Source organism: Numenius arquata, chromosome 14 (genome assembly GCF_964106895.1).
Source record: "Numenius arquata chromosome 14, bNumArq3.hap1.1, whole genome shotgun sequence".
Classification (NCBI taxonomy): Eukaryota; Metazoa; Chordata; class Aves; order Charadriiformes; family Scolopacidae; genus Numenius; species Numenius arquata.
In genome coordinates this window covers 16295484-16312892 of record NC_133589.1, presented here as the reverse complement: position 1 = coordinate 16312892, position 17409 = coordinate 16295484, and the positions used below count along the sequence as shown (strand labels likewise).

Genomic DNA, 17409 nt, shown 5'->3' with positions numbered 1-17409 from the left:
AACGGCCTCAATTTGTGCCAGGGGAGGTTTAGGGTGGGTATTTGGAAAAAAATTGGCACTGAAAGGGTTGTCAAGCCTTGGAAGAGGCTGCCCAAGGCAGTGGTGGAGTCGCCATCCCTGGGGGTGTTTAACAGCTGGGCAGACGTGGCGCTGAGGGACATGGGTTAGTGGTGGGTTTGTCAGTGTTGGGTTGATGGTTGGACTCCATGATCTGAAAGGTCCCTTCCCACCAGCTGATCCTGTCATTCTGTGAGTGCGGGGAGAGCGCGGGTGTGCGCTGGGTGCAGCCCCGGCCATGGCGGAGAGCCCCTGTGGGGGGAGAGAAGGGCCCTCCCTGAGGGGCCCGGTGTGTCCGGCGGGCGGCCGCCGAGCCCCGCCGTGGGACAGGCCGGGCGCCATCCCAACCCCCTGCCGCCGCCGCCGCCGCCATTTTCGGTCTCCCTCAGCGGCGAAGACGCCGCCCGCCATTGGCCGCCGCCGTCACGTGACAGCGGCCCCCTCGCCCCGGGGACCGGGGCTGGCGGCGGGGCCGGCCGGGACCGGTGCAGGTACCGGGGGTGTGTGTGTGTGTGGAATGTCCCGGTGGTCCCCGGGCGGGACCTCGGTCCCCCCAGCCCAGCGGCTGTATTCACTCCCCCGGGGCCGCAGGGGTGCCCGGTCGGCGGGGAGCTGCCGGTTCCCAGGGGAGAAGCCCCTCCGGTAAAGCCCAGCTCGCTGACCCTCCCTATTTCCTTTCCCGCAGCAGGACGCCCCAGGAGCGGAGCCGGACATGATCTCCCACATGGATCAGACGGAGGAAGGGTGGTTCTCCCGCCTCCACGCCTATCGAGGGAAGAGCCTTGCCAGGGGCACCTGTCCAGGTAACGCCCGTGCCGTCACCGGGGAACCGGCAGGACCCCAGACCCCACCAGAACCCACAAGAGTCGTGGTGGTGGGTCAGACCGGGGTCCTCCCGGCTTGGTGGGCTGTCTCTGCCGGGCTGGAGGCCTGGAGAAGAGCAGAAAAGCGGTGGTGTGTCCCTGTGCGCCTTCCCCGGCCCAGGCGACCTGTGGCCCCAGAAACACCTGACCCAGAGGGTGACGTTCTGGTCTCTTGGAGCTCCCTCTGTGTTTTCTTGCCCTCTGCAGTTTTGTCCATGTTAGCATCCTTGACAGCTCGCAGCAAGAAGTTCCACAGCTTATTTAGCTTTTTTTTGTGAGTCGCTGCCTCCTTTGGTTTGCTTTGAAGCTGCCTTCTAGTAGTTCTCTTGATGTTCTTAATTTAGAAACTACTAATGCAGGATGGATCCGTATCTGCCCCACGACCCGCTTGTGTTTTTATAGTCCTCTGATATCCCCTATCAGCTGTACCTTTTCCCAGCAGAACGGGCAGTTGAGTCATCTCCCATGCAGAAGCTGTCCTGTACCTTTGGTCAGTCACGTCACACCTCGATATCTTTCTCAGCTCTATGAGTTTCTCTGAAGTGGGAGATCCGTCCCCCCCACCTTGCACACGGTCAGGATGTGGGGCTTGAGCAGCAAGGCAGAATTACATTCTCCTATTTTTTTTCCCAACAATCACTAACATTTGATTAGCTGTTTTTATCCACCCAGGAGCTGTAGTTTCTTTGCTCTTAACTCTAAGGTGCTATTTCTGGATGATACCAGGAAGATCAGCCTGCTGTCTACCAGGTAGACAGCAAAATGACAATGAGCAAGCAGTGTGCTCTTGTGGCCAGGAAGGCCAACGGAATCCTGGGCTGCATAGGGAAGAGTGTGGCCAGTAGGTCGAGGGAAGTCATTCTCCCCCTCTACTCTGCACTGGTGAGGCCACAACTGGAGTATTGCATCCAGTTCTGGGCTCCCCAATTCAAGAGGGATAGGGAACTACTGGAAAGAGTCCAGCGAAGGGCAGTAAAGATGATTAAGGGATTGGAGCATCTCCCTTATGAAGAAAGGCTGAGAGAGCTGGGACTCTTTAGTCTGGAGAAGAGAAGGCTGAGGGGAGACCTTATTAATGCCTATAAGTATCTCAAGGGTGGGTTGAAGGAGGAGGGAGCCAGACTCTTTTCAGTGGTTCCCAGTGACAGGACAAGGGGCAACGGGCACAAGTTGGAACATAGGAGGTTCCACTCGAATATGAGAAAGAATTTCTTCACAGTGAGGGTGCCAGAGCCCTGGAACAGGCTGCCCAGGGAGGTTGTGGAGTCCCCTTCTTTGGAGATTTTCAAGACCTGCCTGGATGCAGTCCTGAGTAGCATTCTCTAAGCAATCCTGCTTCAGCAGGGGAGTTGGACTAGATGATCTATATGGTCCCTTCCAACTCTAAAAAAAAAATTCAGTGAAATTCAGTGATCCTGGTGTAAGTGCAAGGTATAGAGGCTTTTCCCCTCTGCAGTTCTTCGTGTTTACCTGCAATGAATGTCCCCTGTCATTCCCCTGTATCAGGATTGTAAGGCTCTGCCACAGCTGATCCTTACAGTCAGACTTGGTCGCTTTAATCCTGAATAACACAGAATGATTATCAGATGTTTCCACCTCCCCTTTTCCTCCCTTAACACCTTATCGAGGGTGGCTCATCTCACAGAAGCTTAGTCTCTTCATCAGTTTGGTTGAAAGACAAACTTCTTTTGGACTCCAGATCTCCCTTTTGCTGAAATCGGTGACATCTCTGAAGAACTCCAAGTGGTTTGTGAAGTGAGATGTCTCTTTTCAAAGGCGATGCCGGCTCTTCCCCACTCTGCCCCCTTTGGCCATCTATTCACTAATTCTCTTACTCTGGTTGTCTTCCTGCTGCTGTGAGACAGGCCAGAGCATCAGCCACAGTTCCTCGAGGGAGAGATCCAGTGGTACATTTAAGGTGATGTTTAGGTTCTCTCCCAATATATAGGCTTACTCTGCTTACCTGAAGCTCTCCTTGTAGCTATAGCACTGGAAGTCTTGGGCGTAACGGAGGTCTTACCAGTGACCCAGATTGGCATGGGCTGAGGAAGAACCGCATTCTTCCTATCTCTCTTGCCCATTTATTTTTGCCAGTTCAGCTTTTGCTTCCAGTATTAATTTCTCAGCATTGTGAACTTAACTCTTCTTCCACTTAAAACACCTCCAGTGAGTCCCAGTCGTCACGATTTTGATCAAACCCTTTACAGACAACTTGTCCCAGAGGCCAAGGAAGATACCCGGTAGCTCAGAAGTAACAAAACTGGTTGTGGAAGTTGAGAGCAGGAGCCGTGGCTGTCATCATTGTAATAAGAAGCTTGAAACTCCTGACCTTCCCCAAAAAGCACGGAACACCATTAAAAACTCAATTCTTGTGTACTTTGAAGGCGTTTTCTGTGTGAAGGACCAAAATTCAGTGTAAGAACCAAAGCTAGCGTAGGTGAAGGATATCTTTTTGGGCCCAACAGCAAGAGAACAACTTCACTATCTCCCTCGTCTGCTCAGTAAGTCTGACAGACAGGTCAAGAGCTTCATGCTGGCCTGCTAGACATGTCCTCATCTTGTCCTGTCCTTGCATATCACCCCTCTCTTTTCCTCCAGGCCTGGATGGAGCAGCTGCAGACAAATGGAAATGCCTTCACGGTGAATAGCAAAGTTTATGTTCCTCTCGAGGGATGATTTTAGTGAAAGTTACATGAGGGAAGCAGTGGCATCGCTCCCGCACCAAACTGCCATAAAAGGTATCTCAGGAGTTCGCTGTGAAATCATGTTGTGATGTTTTCTTATATTGACTAGAAAGAGGAAGATTAAATATGTAGGTAGATCAGTCTGGGTTGAAATTCTATACTCTCCTTCTTTTATTGCGTGCTTATGGTTCAGTGGTGACTCTCCTTTTCCAAGGCATGCGCTTCCTTATCGCGGCTCTGCCAGACCACAGGAAGTGCCTGTGGTTTGTACATCGACCCCACGCCACCCATATGTTTATATTTCACAAGAGTTTTCAGAGAACCAGGGGGTACTGTTGAATCTTTAAGTAGGCAAATCTGGAGGTCTGTGTGTTTGTGGCTTTAGTCTTCAGCCTGTTCCATATTTTGGGTCTATTTATAGTCAAACAGCCACTCATCCTTCAATTCCTTCACCCCTGGAAGTCCCTATAAAGACATCATTTGGAAATCTATTCCCCTGATTGGCCTGTCTTAAACCTGGATGTGGTGCCTCTCTTCAGAGATACGTGTTGCCATTTCTGCATCCCTCTGACATCCATTTACCCTCCCCTGACAGCAGAAGGGTATGTGCTGCACGGGTCCTATCTCACCGGTTTAGCGTACAAGCCCTCAGTAAGCCTGCAAAGCGCTACGTTTCCCCACTGACAGCAAAAGCTGCAGCATCGTTGGGGGTACCTTCACCAACTGCCTTTCACGAGGGATTTGTTCTGCACCAGTGAAAGCATAAAATTACCTTTCTTCTGCTCCGAGACTGGCGTAAGCCAGGCTCCGGGCAGTCTCGGTGTCTCATGCCTTGGGGCCAGCGTCTTCTTTGTGCATCTTCTCTCTCTCTGCAACACCAGCAGCACAAGAGCAGGGAGTTTGCATCTTACCCAAGTAACGTTCTGCTGAACAAGGCAGTTCTTTATGGCCCTTCTCTGCCTCCCAGTTCAACTTTTAATGACATTTCCAGGTACAATATCCCGGGAGAGCGGCCATCTTTCCCATTCGAGCACTAATTTACCACCAATATGCCAATAAATTCAGTAGATTGAGGTTCTGGCAAAGAGTGCAGGGCTATTTCCAGGGTCTGATCCCGTGAACACTGAAAAATCCACTCTAGTTTGGAGGGAAATATCAAACTAAAGTCAATCTGCTGAATTCTTAGCATTTGGCCCCTTTTGCTTTCCCTTGTGCAAAGTTTCCTGTCCTGCCTGTGACTCCTCTCTGGATTCTCATTTTATTGCAGCTGAAGATGGGCTTGTGAGCGAGAAAGAGGAAGATGCCCACCAAGACATCCCCAGGCCAGTGGATCCTGTGGGATTGCTCTCAGCACTCTCCAAGGAGAACACTTCCCAGAGTCCTGCACAGGACCCCGTCCTCCCATGCAGGTCAGAAAGGGTTCAGAGACCTCTGGGGAAGAGGCAAAGCCAAGTGACGCTGCGTGGAAAAAGTTTCCGGAGGCTGCCCGATATTATCCAGCAGAGAAATCCTTCGGCGGGGAGACTGACGATATGCGGGGACTGCGGGAAGAGCTTCAGGGTGAGCTCCAACCTCATCCAGCATCGGAGAATCCACACTGGAGAGAAACCCTTTGCTTGCGCCGAGTGCGGGGAGAGTTTCCGGCAGCGGTCGCATCTCATCCAGCACCAGAGAATCCACACAGGGGAGAGGCCTTACGCATGCTCCGAGTGCGGAAAGAGCTTCAGCATGAGCTCGAAGCTGATCCGGCACCAGGTAACCCACACCGGGGAGAAGCCCTACAAGTGCCCCGAGTGCGGGAAGAGCTTCTCCGGGAACTCGCAGCTTGTCCAGCACCGGCGAGTGCACACCGGGGAGAAACCCTACGAGTGCAGTGACTGCGGGAAGAGCTTCAGCGTGAGCTCGGCCCTGACGCGACACCAGCGGGTCCACACCGGGGAGAAGCCCTACGAGTGCAGCGACTGCGGGAAGAGCTTTAGCCAGAGCTCGGAGCTCATGAAGCACCAGCGGGTCCACACCGGGGAGAAGCCCTACGAGTGCTCGGAGTGCGGGAAGAGCTTCACCGTGAGTTCAGCCCTCATCCAACACCGGCGGTTCCACATGGGCGAGCGTCCCTACGGGTGCGCCGAGTGTGGAAAGAGCTTCACCGTGAGCTCCCACCTCATCCAGCACCGCCGCTTCCACACCGGGGAGCGCCCCTTTGAGTGCAGCGACTGCGGGAAGAGCTTCCTGTGGAGATCAGCCCTGCTGCGGCACCACCGGGTCCACACCGGGGAGAGGCCCTATGCCTGCGCCGACTGCGGGGACAGCTTTCGGCAGAGCACCCACCTCATCCAGCACCGGCGCATCCACACCGGGGAGCGTCCCTACGCCTGCGCTGACTGTGGGAAGGGCTTCACTGTGAGCTCTGCGCTCCTCCGGCACCAGCAGATCCACAGGGGTGGGGAGCCCTAGGAGGGGGCGAGCGTGGGGAGCAGTTAGGTCTGATACCTTGGGAGCATCCCTGGGGAAGTGAAGAAGTCTCTCTCCCTTCGCCCTATCGACTGCCCTGGTTGCGGTGGGCGAAAGCAGTTTCTTTTTAGGAGAACGAGTCCTAAAAGAGAGAGGAGGAAGGGGGGAAGTCCGGTGCAAGGAGTGGAATTGGAGGTTTGGGGAAGAGTGTGTGCCACAGGAGGGGCAGGAGGTGGCCTTCGGAGGGATGGCTCTTGGGAGAGGGAGAGAAAGGAAGTAGTTTGAAAAGGCTGGAACGTACTTGGTGGTAAATTTAAAAGGAAGGGAAATACTTTGCCTTTTTCTTTTTTTTTTTCGTTTTGGACAATTTATGGAGGGAACAAAACGGACCATCGTAGAGCCTGCCACGCTCCGACTAGATAAAGGAAAGCTCTGGCCTTCCCTCCCCGCCGCTGCCGCTCGGAATCCCTCCGGGCCTCCTCAGGCTCGGAATTCCCTTCCTCAGCCCCTGGGCTGGGCCTGTGGCGCGGAGAAGCCATAAGCCCGAGCTGCCCTCCGGCGCGGGGCAGCCCTGCCGGTGGGGGTGGCTGCGGGGGGGTGGGGGGTGTGTGTGTGTGTGCTCCCGCGGGACCCCGACGCTGCGATCGGTTACTAAAACTGCCAAATAAAACCGCGGTTACAAACCGGCGCCTCCGCCATTTTCCCTTCACCGCCCGACCTTTCCCGCCCTCCCCCGCGGCCGGCGCAGCCGCACGCGCCGGACGCCCTCCGGGGCTTGGGGGGCGGGGCCTGGGGCGCCGCCGGTGGCCGCTGTTGGTGGAGGGCGACGTGAGATGGGGAGGGGCTTAGGGGCCTCCGCGTGACATCCCGGCCGCCTCCACCAATGGGCGGCGCCGGCGCGTGGCCGTCGGTGGCTCCTGATTGGCCACGCCCTCATCCCCCACCCCCCCCACACTTCCCATGTCAATAAATGCTGGGCGGCAGCGCCGGGCCTTTGTCTGGCGCCGCGGGGCAGAGGGCGGGCGGCGGTGGCGGGTGAGTGCGCGCGGCGCGTCTCCATGGCGACGCGGCCGGGCCGGGGGTGGTGGTGGCGGCCATGGCGGGGCCGGGACTGGGCCGCTCTCCCCCAGACCGGCACCGAGCTGAGGCCATCGGGACTTTTACCCCTACCCCCTTCCCTTCCCCCGCGGGGCTCCGCTCACCGCTTCCCTGCCGCCGGAAGGAGGCCAGGCTCCCCCGGCCTCCCGGCGGCAGGTGGGCCCGGTACCGCACCGCGGGGTGGTGCTCGGCTGGGCTAGCCGGCCAGGCCGTCTCAAGGCCCCGCTCTGCCCTTGGCCGCAGGGAGGGCTGTAGTGGCCGCCCCGGGCTGCCGGTGCGGTGCCGTGCCGCGGGAGTACGGGCCTCAGTGAGCCTGGAGTTGTTGGGGGTCCGCAGCGCCCGTCTGCGGGGTCGAGGCCGGCCTCGTCAGGCCTCCCTAATCTCTTCCTTCTGCTCCCGCGGGCGAGCGTCCGCACAGCAGCCGAGGACGTGAGCCAGAGCAGCCGCCTCATGTCCCCGCGGCGGTTCCGGGGGGGCGACAGCTTCTTGCGAAGGATGTGTCTCAGGACAGGAGTCCTGCGCCGGGTTCTCCTGGTGGTACGGGGGGCACTTGGCTCTTCTTGGCCCTCTGAGGCCTCTTGCTATCACTGTTTTTCCATTGTTGGGTGAAACAAATGTCTTATTCAAGCCTCACAGTGCCTGGTGCTTGTACACGTTACATACATCAGCTGTAAGTGCCTGTCACTGGCCCTGCTGGGGGTGTCCCTGGCACAGCTGGCTGCTTGCTGGGACAGGCAGGGAGAGTGCTCTCTCTCCCCAGAGCAAAGGCTTTTTATCTGCCACGCTGAGGTTTTCCTCCCCCCTAGATCTAACCCTGTCTGATTGACTTGCCCTTTGTGCTGTTCTCCTAGCCAGTGTGCAAAAATAGATTCCCGATGTGCTGCTTGACACAAGGGCTGCTTACTGAAGCGCGGAATTGGACAAGATCTGTGAACCCGCCGGGAGTGGAGTTTCCCTCCTCTGTCAATTCATTGAGGTGCTGGACTGCAGCTCTGGGAGACAGAAGTAGCGTTTCCGTGGGCACTGCTAGAAGCACCGTAGACTTGAATTATTGCCTAAATTTAGGCTGTGTCTCGGTGAAGTCTTAAACCTACCTGAGATCAGGTAATGTAGTAATTTATTCTGTGAGTCTCCATTTGCAGCAGCAGCCGGTGCCAAATACCTCCCCAGAGGGAGGAGGAGACATGAAGCTCTCCTGATGTTCTTGGCAGGTTACCTCTGTGATGACCCTTCAGGCCACTAGGCCTGGAGTTCTGGGGTTTGTCTCGGCTGCAGCGATGCTTGGGTAGGTCCAGGCACGCTCTGCCGCTTGTTAAAGGAAGGATGTAAGCTCTGCGTGTGGGGAAACACCTTGAAGTTGCATCCTAGTTGAACAGCAAACGTGAACTTTGTGCTGCCTGGGTGTTTGTGAATTATTGGACTTCTCCCGAGGGTGCCCAAGCAAAACCAGGACTTGCAGTCCAGCATCCCTGCAGCAGCAGCATTTGCTTCCTTCAAAAGGCACGGGGTTATTGGGATTGCCCTCTCACCCTGAGAAGAGCTGTGCATCTTGAGCATGAAGCTTGCTGTGGAAATGTGTGTAGGGGCAAACTAATTGCTGGCTAGATGAGACGGGGATATTTTCTCAGAGAGATTAAACACCATTATTGGGAAATAAATGTTTGGAGTGCTGAGGTGTTCTGTACCAAACCTTCCCTCCAGCTCTGCTATCCTGACTCTTGTGACTGTTGGATTTCTCCCAAGCAGGCTGCTGCTGTCAGGGCACCGGGAGGTATGTGTTTACCCTGAACATCAGCCAGGGTCTTGATGAGCAGAGCTTCTCGTGGCAAATGAGATGACGTGCCAGCCTCTGCAGTGGGAGGAGGGCAACTGCTTGAACCTCCCCCTCAGTGTGTAGGGCACTGCCTCTTTCAGAGGAGCAGAATGCCCCAGAAACCAGAGTTTTGACCAGTGACCACGTCATGGGCTTTCAGTTGCCAGTTTTTTGAATAAAAAGACAGTCTATGAGAGTTATAATGCTTTTGATTTTTTTTTTCCCCCTCTTCCAAGTTGTTGTGTGATATCCTAATACTGAAAAGGACGGGGGTTTGGTTTGTGCTGACTTGTCTCCTGAATTCATGGCTTATCAGGGAGGTGTCTATACTAGAGACGGTTTCGGGAAAAATCTACACTTCCATGTTTTCCTGTGTGTGTACTGTCCTCACCTCAGGCTAAATCAGTGTCATCACTGCCCTGCGTATCGCTGTAGAGATGAACATGTCAGACTGAGCCTCTACAAAAAAAGCTGTGGGAGATATGTGGGAGATCAGAGAGCGCACCAAAGTCCTTAAATGACTTTAGCGTGCTGGCCCCTTCTTCCCACAGCAGATAGTTTCTGATCCGGCGTGTTCCTTTGGGTTGGATTTAGCATCGACCTTCAGGCCTCTTCTGAGGCATGGACTGTGTCAAAGTGCTCTCACCTGCTGGCTGTTGCAGACCTGGCAGCGTGCAGAGGCAGCACACCCTTCCTCCAGGATTCTGGCTCTCTGGAAGTTAAGATAAATCAGAACCAGTTTGTCGAGTTTAATTTTGGAATCTGCATTTCTTGAGCGGTGCCTGGCCTGAAGTAAGCTGAGCGGAAAGCCGGGGTGTCATGGGAACTTGTGTGTCTGTATCAGCAGGAGGCTGGCTGGCTGTGCTGTGGGGCAAGCGCGCTGTTCCCCCCTGTGCTCATGACAGGTTGAGTCGGGGCAGGTTATTTGCCTCTTTGCTTTGGTTTTCCTTCACTGTGGTGGGATTTCCCGATGTTTGAAGCTGAAGCCATGTGATGAGTTGGAGGTAGGTCCCTTTTGCTGACCTGGTGTGAACGTTCTAGTGAATGATCAAATAGACAATACAGCACCTGAACGTGGTTTCCTGAAATATCTCTGAGCCCCTGTGCTGGTGGCCCTTTCTGCCCCGGCTGCATCGTCCTGCCCCAAACTTCTCTACCCAAGGGGTTGGGGGGCTGTGCCATCCCCTGTCCTGTGGGGCAGGGCAATGGGGATGTAGGGCTGCCACCCCTGATGGCTTTTGCCGCTGTGCTGGGCTGGCTTGTACCACAAAGTAATGCGTTTTGGTCAGTCCTCCCCTTGGGGAAGGCTCTGCCCTGGTGAGCCCAAAGGCTGTGTGGTCACAGGGGAAACCTTTACCCCTGAGGATGTGTCCTCCAGACTGGGTGCTGTGCCCGAGCCAGAGGGTCTTGCCGTGCTGCACCCAGGGATGGGTGCTCAGACCTGGCTCCCAGTGCTCCTGGCTGAGTCCTGCCAGAGCAGGAACAGCTGTAAGACTGGGCTTAGAAACTCAGGGGTGAGGAACCAGAGGACAGTTAATTTATAACTGGTGGGTTTGGAGTATACTGGGAGCCATCAGCTGCTGTGCTGGTGCTGGCTCTGTGCTAACAAGCTCAGCGAGCTCAGCTGTGTGTCTGCCTTTCAGCCCCTGGACATGGGCTGAGCGGCGAGCCTGGGGATGCAGCCCACCCAGGGGGGCTGGACTGAAGTGGGAGAGTGTGAGGGATGGTTCTTGTACAGCGGGTGCTTTCCGAAGAGCCAGCAAGCAGCTTAGTTCCTTGGTCATCTGGCAAGGCTGCCTGTAAGGTGGTGGTGCTGCTCCGCACAAAGCTGATAACAGGTCAGTTTGATAAATGAGGGGGCTGGGTTTCTGGCTTAACAGGGGTGTGTGGATGGCGTAAGCCAGGTGTCTCGCTCCTGCTTCTGGGGGGGTCTCGTGCATCCTGCTACATCCAAGGAGACTTTTTGCAAAAGAGGAGGGAGAACCCAGTTAACTTCTGGGGTTTGAAGTAAACCCTGCTGGGCAGGAGAGGAGCGTGTGAGTGGCAGCAGGAGAAACCTACAGCTCATTCTGTTCAGACGGCGGCTGCTTTGAGTCCTCATGGAGTATGGCCCAGGGAAGGCAGAGCAGTAAGATCTGCCCCTGCTTTGGAAGTTCTTCTTCATATATTCTGTTTCAGGGAAGGCTTTTGTTTCCCCTGTGAGCTGCCTGACTTCAGAGCCTGGCTGGCCTAATTCACTGCAGCTTTCTTCCAGGGGAGGCTTCCTCCTGCTGTGGAAACCAAGTGGTGTGCTCTTCCTCCTGACTGAAGGAGAGGTGCTTCCCTTTCCAGTTACTCTGCTCAGAGTCTAACATTGGACGAGGTTTTTGGTAGCACGGGTGGAAAGCAGCTTTCTCACCATTTCAGTGCAGATTGCTAACGTTGAGGTCTCTGATCTCCATCCAGCAGCCGTTCTGAAGCGGGAAGCCCAGTGCAGGCTGCTTGCTGTGCTGTACGCCTCCGCTGAGGTTAATGTTTTGTGTGCTGGGTGTTAGCGTTGAGATTCACCTGGGGTAACTAAACTGAACAAGCGCTGCTGGCCTGAAAGTGCCTGCTGTGTGGTGGAAACAGCCAGTGGCTGCTCCTCACCACCCTGTGGGGTGCTGCAGCTCTGAGGCTCCTCGCTAGACTGCACCCCTTTGCAAAGGCAGCTTCTCTCTCAAATCCCTCTCTAATTTTGCCTTTCAGATTGTCTGATCTCTAGCACTGAGCAGCGATGCCATCGGCTATGGAGGGCTCAGAGGGGGGAGAAGAAGGGGAAATCTTGCGCTATGAGGAAACAGAAGATAACAGTGTCAGGTGAGTCCTGTCTCACAACATGCCACAGACAAAGTCTTGGGCAAGGCAGGAGACCTTCAAGGTAAAGGAGTGGTCTTTCTCCTCATCTGAAAAGGGGTGAAGAACTCCAATAGGTGATTAATCAAATGTATATGCAGTAAAATCCATTTAATCAAACTGTACTGGAAGGGTGGAAGGGATGGGGAAGAACAATCTCACTAAGGCTGACAACAAGCAGTTGTTTTTTCAGTCTCCACTATCAAACCCGCATTTCAGAAATGCTTTGACCACTTGGCAGTTGTGTTTGTGCCTTCCTGGGTAAGGTGAGCCAGTTTTCCATGGCTTGCTGGGCGGGCTCATGTGATAACAGCTTCTTGTTTTGAAAGATGACTCCAGAGGTGAACTCTGCTCCAGTGAGCTGCCTGTCTTGCCTTTGCAGAATACCCACTGGTCTCAACAAGGATCTTTTCTTGGAGGCTAGTTTAAAAAACAAAATTCAAAGACATAGAATCATAGAATAGTTAGAGCTGGAAGGGACCTTAAAGATCATCTAGTTCCAACTCCCTGCCCTGGGCAGGGACACCTCCCACCAGACCAGGTTGCTCCAAGCCCCCTCCAACCTGGCCTTGAACCCCTCCAGGGATGGGGCAGCCACAGCTTCTCTGGGCAACCTGGGCCAGGGTCTCACCACCTTCACAGCAAAGAATTTCTTCCCCAGATCTCATCTCAATCTCCCCTTTTTCAGTGTCAAACCCTTCCCCCTAGTCCTATTGTTCCACTCCTATGCATGCTCAAAAAAGCCAAGGCTTCAGACTTGGGAAATGGGAGGGGTGAATAAGGTGCTTCCCAGAATACCTAGGTATGGGCTGGTTGACTCCTCTTTGACTTGACAGGCTCAGTTTCACGAGAAATTAATGCTGCCTTGCTCTCCTGGCATGCCCAGGCCTTGTCTGGCCTGCGGGCTGCAGTGCTCAGCCACTCGGTGGGTCTGGAGCGTTCAAAGTCTGTTTCTTACAGCTCACACCAACGTGCTCTCTCTAGCAAACTGGTCATAAAAACTGTAAGGTGCACTTTGACATCATTTTGAGTGAGTGTAGGTGTTGATAACTCTGTACCAAACTCCAGGTAGATGTGGTGACTGTAACCTAAAATCATAGGCTTTATTTTTTGTTTAGGAAGACAACTTGCGGAAACCTGCAAAAACAGTGTAATTCAGGATAAATAAATTTTTTGGGGTGTTCTTGCCCTGTTTTGTCATTGGGCTCCCATCTCTTCTCCAGCAGTTTATTACCAAGTTGGAAAACCTAGTGTCCTGCCTGTGTATGCATCTGCTCTTACCTGAGCCTTTCTCCTTCCCCAGAGTGACCAAGGAGGGCACCGCTGAGGCTCCTGCGACCTTTAGCCCGCCCGGTGGTTGCACTTCACATGCTCGAGGTCTCCTTTTGTACTATTGTTGGGGCTCACATGGATGAGAAGCAAAAGTAATGGTGCAGGGATCAGAGGATCCCTGGCAATGGCTTCAGCATCCTGTGTCTGAGCCCCCAGTAAGCCCCAGCCCTCCCAGAATGGCAAGTCTGGCTGGCACATGGGTGCTCGCATGTGTGGAAGGAGCCTCTGGCTTCTGCCACTCTGCTGCTTCCTCCTGGTGGTGCCAGCCTGCAGGGTCCCACCTTCTCCAAACTGGGCCTGAAATGGGGGGGTGGGGATCCCTCCAAACAGCAGGGACAAACGTTACTGCATGTGGAAGTGGAGTGAAAGGAGCTTTCCCTGTTTGCCTGCAGTCCCACCGACCTCTCGGAACTGCTGAAGGAGGGGACTAAGGAATCCCACGACCGGGCGGAGAACACTCAGTTTGTCAAAGACTTCCTGAAAGGTCGGATCAAGAAGGAGCTCTTCAAGGTGAGGTCTGCTGTGCTGCCGTGGCAGAGAAGCTCTTTGGCATACCCAGCGACTGGCACAGACAGAGGCAGAGCCCCACAGCCCCGTGTGTAGGGCATGGGGAGGAATCCAGTTTCTAGGTGGTATGGAGGAGGGGGAGGAATCCGGTTTCTGGGCGGTACGGAGGGGGGCCCTTGTCCAGAACTTCTGCCTGGTGTATCCAGGGGGTGAGGAGCATCCTGGTGCAGCACAAGTTGGATTAGGTGGAAGCACTGGGCTTCTGGCCATGCATCTGCTGGCAGCTCCAGGCAGGTGTGGCTGCAGCACGGATAGCAGTGGCATAAGCTGTTCAGGAGTGAAATCCTCGTGAGGGTCAGCACTTACTCCATCCTCTGAAGACCAGGCTGTTTTCCATAGGCCTCAGGTTGGATTGCTTGATCTTCTGTATAGAAGAGGTCTGAGCAGCACTGTCTTGTGCTGAAGGTCTTGGCATATACAGTAGTCTCCCCTATGGCACGAGGCTGTTGGTGCCAGTTGTGCCTTTTGGATGGAGTTTGTCCCTGTGCCCTCCTCTGAAGGTGACAGGAGGCCCCAGGGCACACAGCTGGCAACATTAGACTAATCCTTAGCTGTGCTCTTTAGGGGTTGTTGTTATAGACCTAGATGGAGAAGAGCCTCTGATCCTTCAGGTGATACCTGCCTGGTACGGGCTCTCCAGGCTGGTTTTGAGTCAAACCTGTGGGTTTCCTCCTCGTTTCCCCCAACTCCATGCGTGCTGGGGGGGAGCAGTCACAAGGTGTGATGTGCCAATCTAGTGAATGGCTTCTGACATCAGCTGTGCTCTGTCTGTAGCTGGCTACCGTGGCACTTTACTTCACCTACTCTGCTCTGGAAGAGGAAATGGATCGCAACAAGGACAACCCAGTCTTTGCTCCTCTGTATTTCCCAGTAGAGCTTCACCGGAGAGAAGCCTTGGTCAAAGACCTGAACTATTTCTATGGAGAAGACTGGAAAGAGAAGATCCAGTGTTCAGAGGCAACTCAGCACTATGTGGACAGAATCCATCATGTGGGACAGCACGAGCCAGAGCTGCTGGTGGCTCACGCTTACACACGCTACATGGGGGACCTCTCAGGTGGCCAAGTGCTGAAGAAGGTAGCCCAGAGGGCCCTGAAGTTGCCTAGTACCGAGGAAGGGATCCAATTCTACGTGTTTGACAACGTTTCCAACGCGCAGCAGTTCAAGCAGCTCTACAGAGCGAGGATGAACGCTCTGGACTTGGACAAGAACACCAAGGAAAGGATTGTGGAAGAGGCCAACCGAGCCTTCAGATTTAACATGCAGGTACGAAATCCCTTGAGCCCCTGTACGTGTCGGTGCTGCTGCTTTTGGGTCTGGATCAGGTTAATTCAGTCAGGCTGCTCCTCCAGGCACTGGTTTGGGTCTGAGACCACCAGAGCCCCTCCATCTGGAGGGACTGGGATTCTGGTTTAAATAACTCTTCCCCTGGAGGCATGGACGGGAATTCCTCCCATGCTCCAACCCCACAGCCGAGCCTTTGATTACGGCGAAACGAAGATGACTTCACTACAAGATTCCCATGGGCTGTGTGGCTCTGAAGCGGCGGGGGGAGCAGAGCTCTCCCTCTGAGACAGCCTCAGACAGTTGGAGCGTGTTGCACCACGCTGGTTACAATTCCTCTCCTGTCTCACGTCTGACACGTTGCCCAATGGCCAAGAATATTTGTAGCCTCTTCTTCCTTCCCATAGTATTTGCCTTTCGTGAAACCTGACCGAGCTGCCGCTTGCCCCAGGGGGGATGAACATAGTCTTATCTACTGGATGGAAGCTTTAATCCGTGCCCGTAGCAGGGTGGTGTGGTTTAAACTGGCCAGAAATGTAGTGGGATGTGGTTGGTGCCTTTGTGAGGATCCTTATGGAAACCCCTGGCAGCAGAGCTGCGGGGGGGCTGCCTGACCAGTGCGTGAACAGGAGCAGTGACCCCAAAGAGTGCCTGCAGCAGGAGGGGAGGGCGCGTTGCCTCGTACTCCCACCCCCAGCAGGGTGACGCTGCGTCTGTCTCGCTCCTGGGTCTGACTTGATGCTGTTGGAATGGGCTGTGCCTTCTCAGAGCCATAGCAAGTGCCAGATGTCACTGCAGGTCTCCCTGCCAGGCACTTCCCACATAAGGGGCACGTGCTGTCTTGGGGTGGGGGGGGGGAAGGCAGGGAAGGAGTGGGTCTTGCCTGTTCTCCAGATAGTTCTGGGTTCTGGATGAAAGCTGCCTGGCTCTGCCCGCTTCAAGTACTCGCTGTGACCACTTGCAGGTGTTTGATGAACTGGACAAGATTGGCAGGACACTGACCGAAGAAGCCCAGGGCGGAGGCTTTCCAGTCCACGACGGAAAAGGAGACATACGCAAGTGCCCCTACTATGCAGACAAACTAGGTAGGTGGTGGGCAAGGACAGAGCTGCCACCCGCGCGCGTGGCATAAGCCTGGCAGCACTGACGGTGCTTTCTGTGTTCTAGCAGGCGAGGTGGGACCCGGCTGTCCCTATCACGCTGCGGTGGCCCTGGCCAAGCAACCCCTGGTGCAGCTGCTCCTGGCGACCTGTGTGGCCGTGGTGGCGGGAGCTGCTGCCTGGTACCTCCTGTGACGGGAAGAGCGGCGCGTGGCTCCGGACGGCGGCAAGGGCAGAGGTGCGCCCCGTCCTTCTTCAGACTGTTCCCTTGCTGTTGGTGGTGAGTTGACCGCAGGGTGGAAGTAAGAAAATAAAGGGGGAATCCTGCGGGACTGGCAAAAAGACTCCTTGCCCACCGGTAACACAAGCTCTGTAAATATAGGGGCTTTAGCTGAGTAGCGAACGGGACTGGTCTGGTGCGAGGATTCCACTTCAGCACTGCCCAGGCTGGGGCAGCTTTTAAGGCTAGAGATGTCGTCTCCTCTGCTGGCAAAGGCTTCACGTGCTTGGCTTTTCATCTCCTTCCCCGGAGCAGTCGCTGGAGGGAGTTTCCTGCCTTGGGCTGCAACCCAAGACCGCATCATCAGCCTTTTCAGTGAAGAACAGGTGGTTTCCTACCCCGAGAAACTGATGTTTCAGTCGTGCTGCAATGGCTGTGCCATGGGCGGGGGGGGGGGGCGTTATGCAAAGCAGTGTCCTGCCTGTTGCAGTGTCCTGGCACAGTGTCTAACTGGTGTTGGAGGAAGGTCCCTGGGGATGGGGACAGGACCACGTGTGGAGGTATGAAGGTTACGAATGTGTACTGTGCAACCTTGGGGGTGTGGGTTGTTTCGGTTTATTTTTCTGAAGCCTGGACTGGAATAAAAAAAAGTTGCAGCTCTGGAGCTGGGGAAAGCCCAGAGCCCCGGCTGGGTGAATGAGCTGTGCCCTGGGGAGGGGGGGGCTAATGGGGGGGGATGCAGAGTGGGTACAGACTTCCACCCTGGTGTACTTGTCCCTGACTCACAGGCTTCCCAAGACACTGCCCTTACACCCCCCCCTGTCCCTGCTGCCTCCCCTTGGGCTTCCCCCTCGGCTCCCATGGGGAAGAGACCCTGCTCAAAAGCCTTGGCCAGGCCCTGTCATGGCCTGGGGCTTTCCGATGGTGGGGGCGGGGGGGGAAGGAGGTGCTCCTGCTCTGCTGGGGGTGATGCTTCCCCAGAGGCAGGGGGTGCTCTGGGGCACACAGCTCCTCTGGCTCTCTGCTGGGCCTCAGAAAGGCCTGGGGCTTGGTAAGTGCAGCACCC

The 17409-nt window shown here is 55.2% G+C and overlaps 2 protein-coding genes across 3 annotated transcripts; both read left to right on the top strand.

The window, feature by feature from the left end:
• Positions 1-769: 769 nt before the first annotated feature.
• Positions 770-6729, top strand: LOC141472008 (uncharacterized). Its single transcript, XM_074158759.1, has 2 exons — positions 770-860; positions 4872-6729. Exons 1-2 carry the CDS (start codon positions 770-772, stop codon positions 6056-6058), a joined length of 1278 nt encoding a protein of 425 aa, XP_074014860.1. The 3' UTR covers positions 6059-6729.
• A 322-nt stretch (positions 6730-7051) lies between these two features.
• HMOX2 (heme oxygenase 2) lies at positions 7052-17032 on the top strand. Of its 2 annotated transcripts, XM_074158270.1 has the most exons (6): positions 7052-7090; positions 11694-11804; positions 13565-13682; positions 14514-15005; positions 15988-16108; positions 16191-17032. In XM_074158270.1, the coding sequence occupies exons 2-6, from the start codon at positions 11722-11724 to the stop codon at positions 16316-16318; spliced, it is 942 nt and encodes a 313-aa protein (XP_074014371.1). In that variant the 5' UTR covers positions 7052-7090; positions 11694-11721; the 3' UTR covers positions 16319-17032. The 2 variants fall into 2 exon arrangements, with proteins under 2 accessions (XP_074014371.1, XP_074014370.1); XM_074158269.1 differs by lacking the exon at positions 7052-7090 and having other exon boundaries at positions 11722-11804; positions 16194-17032.
• Positions 17033-17409: the final 377 nt, after the last annotated feature.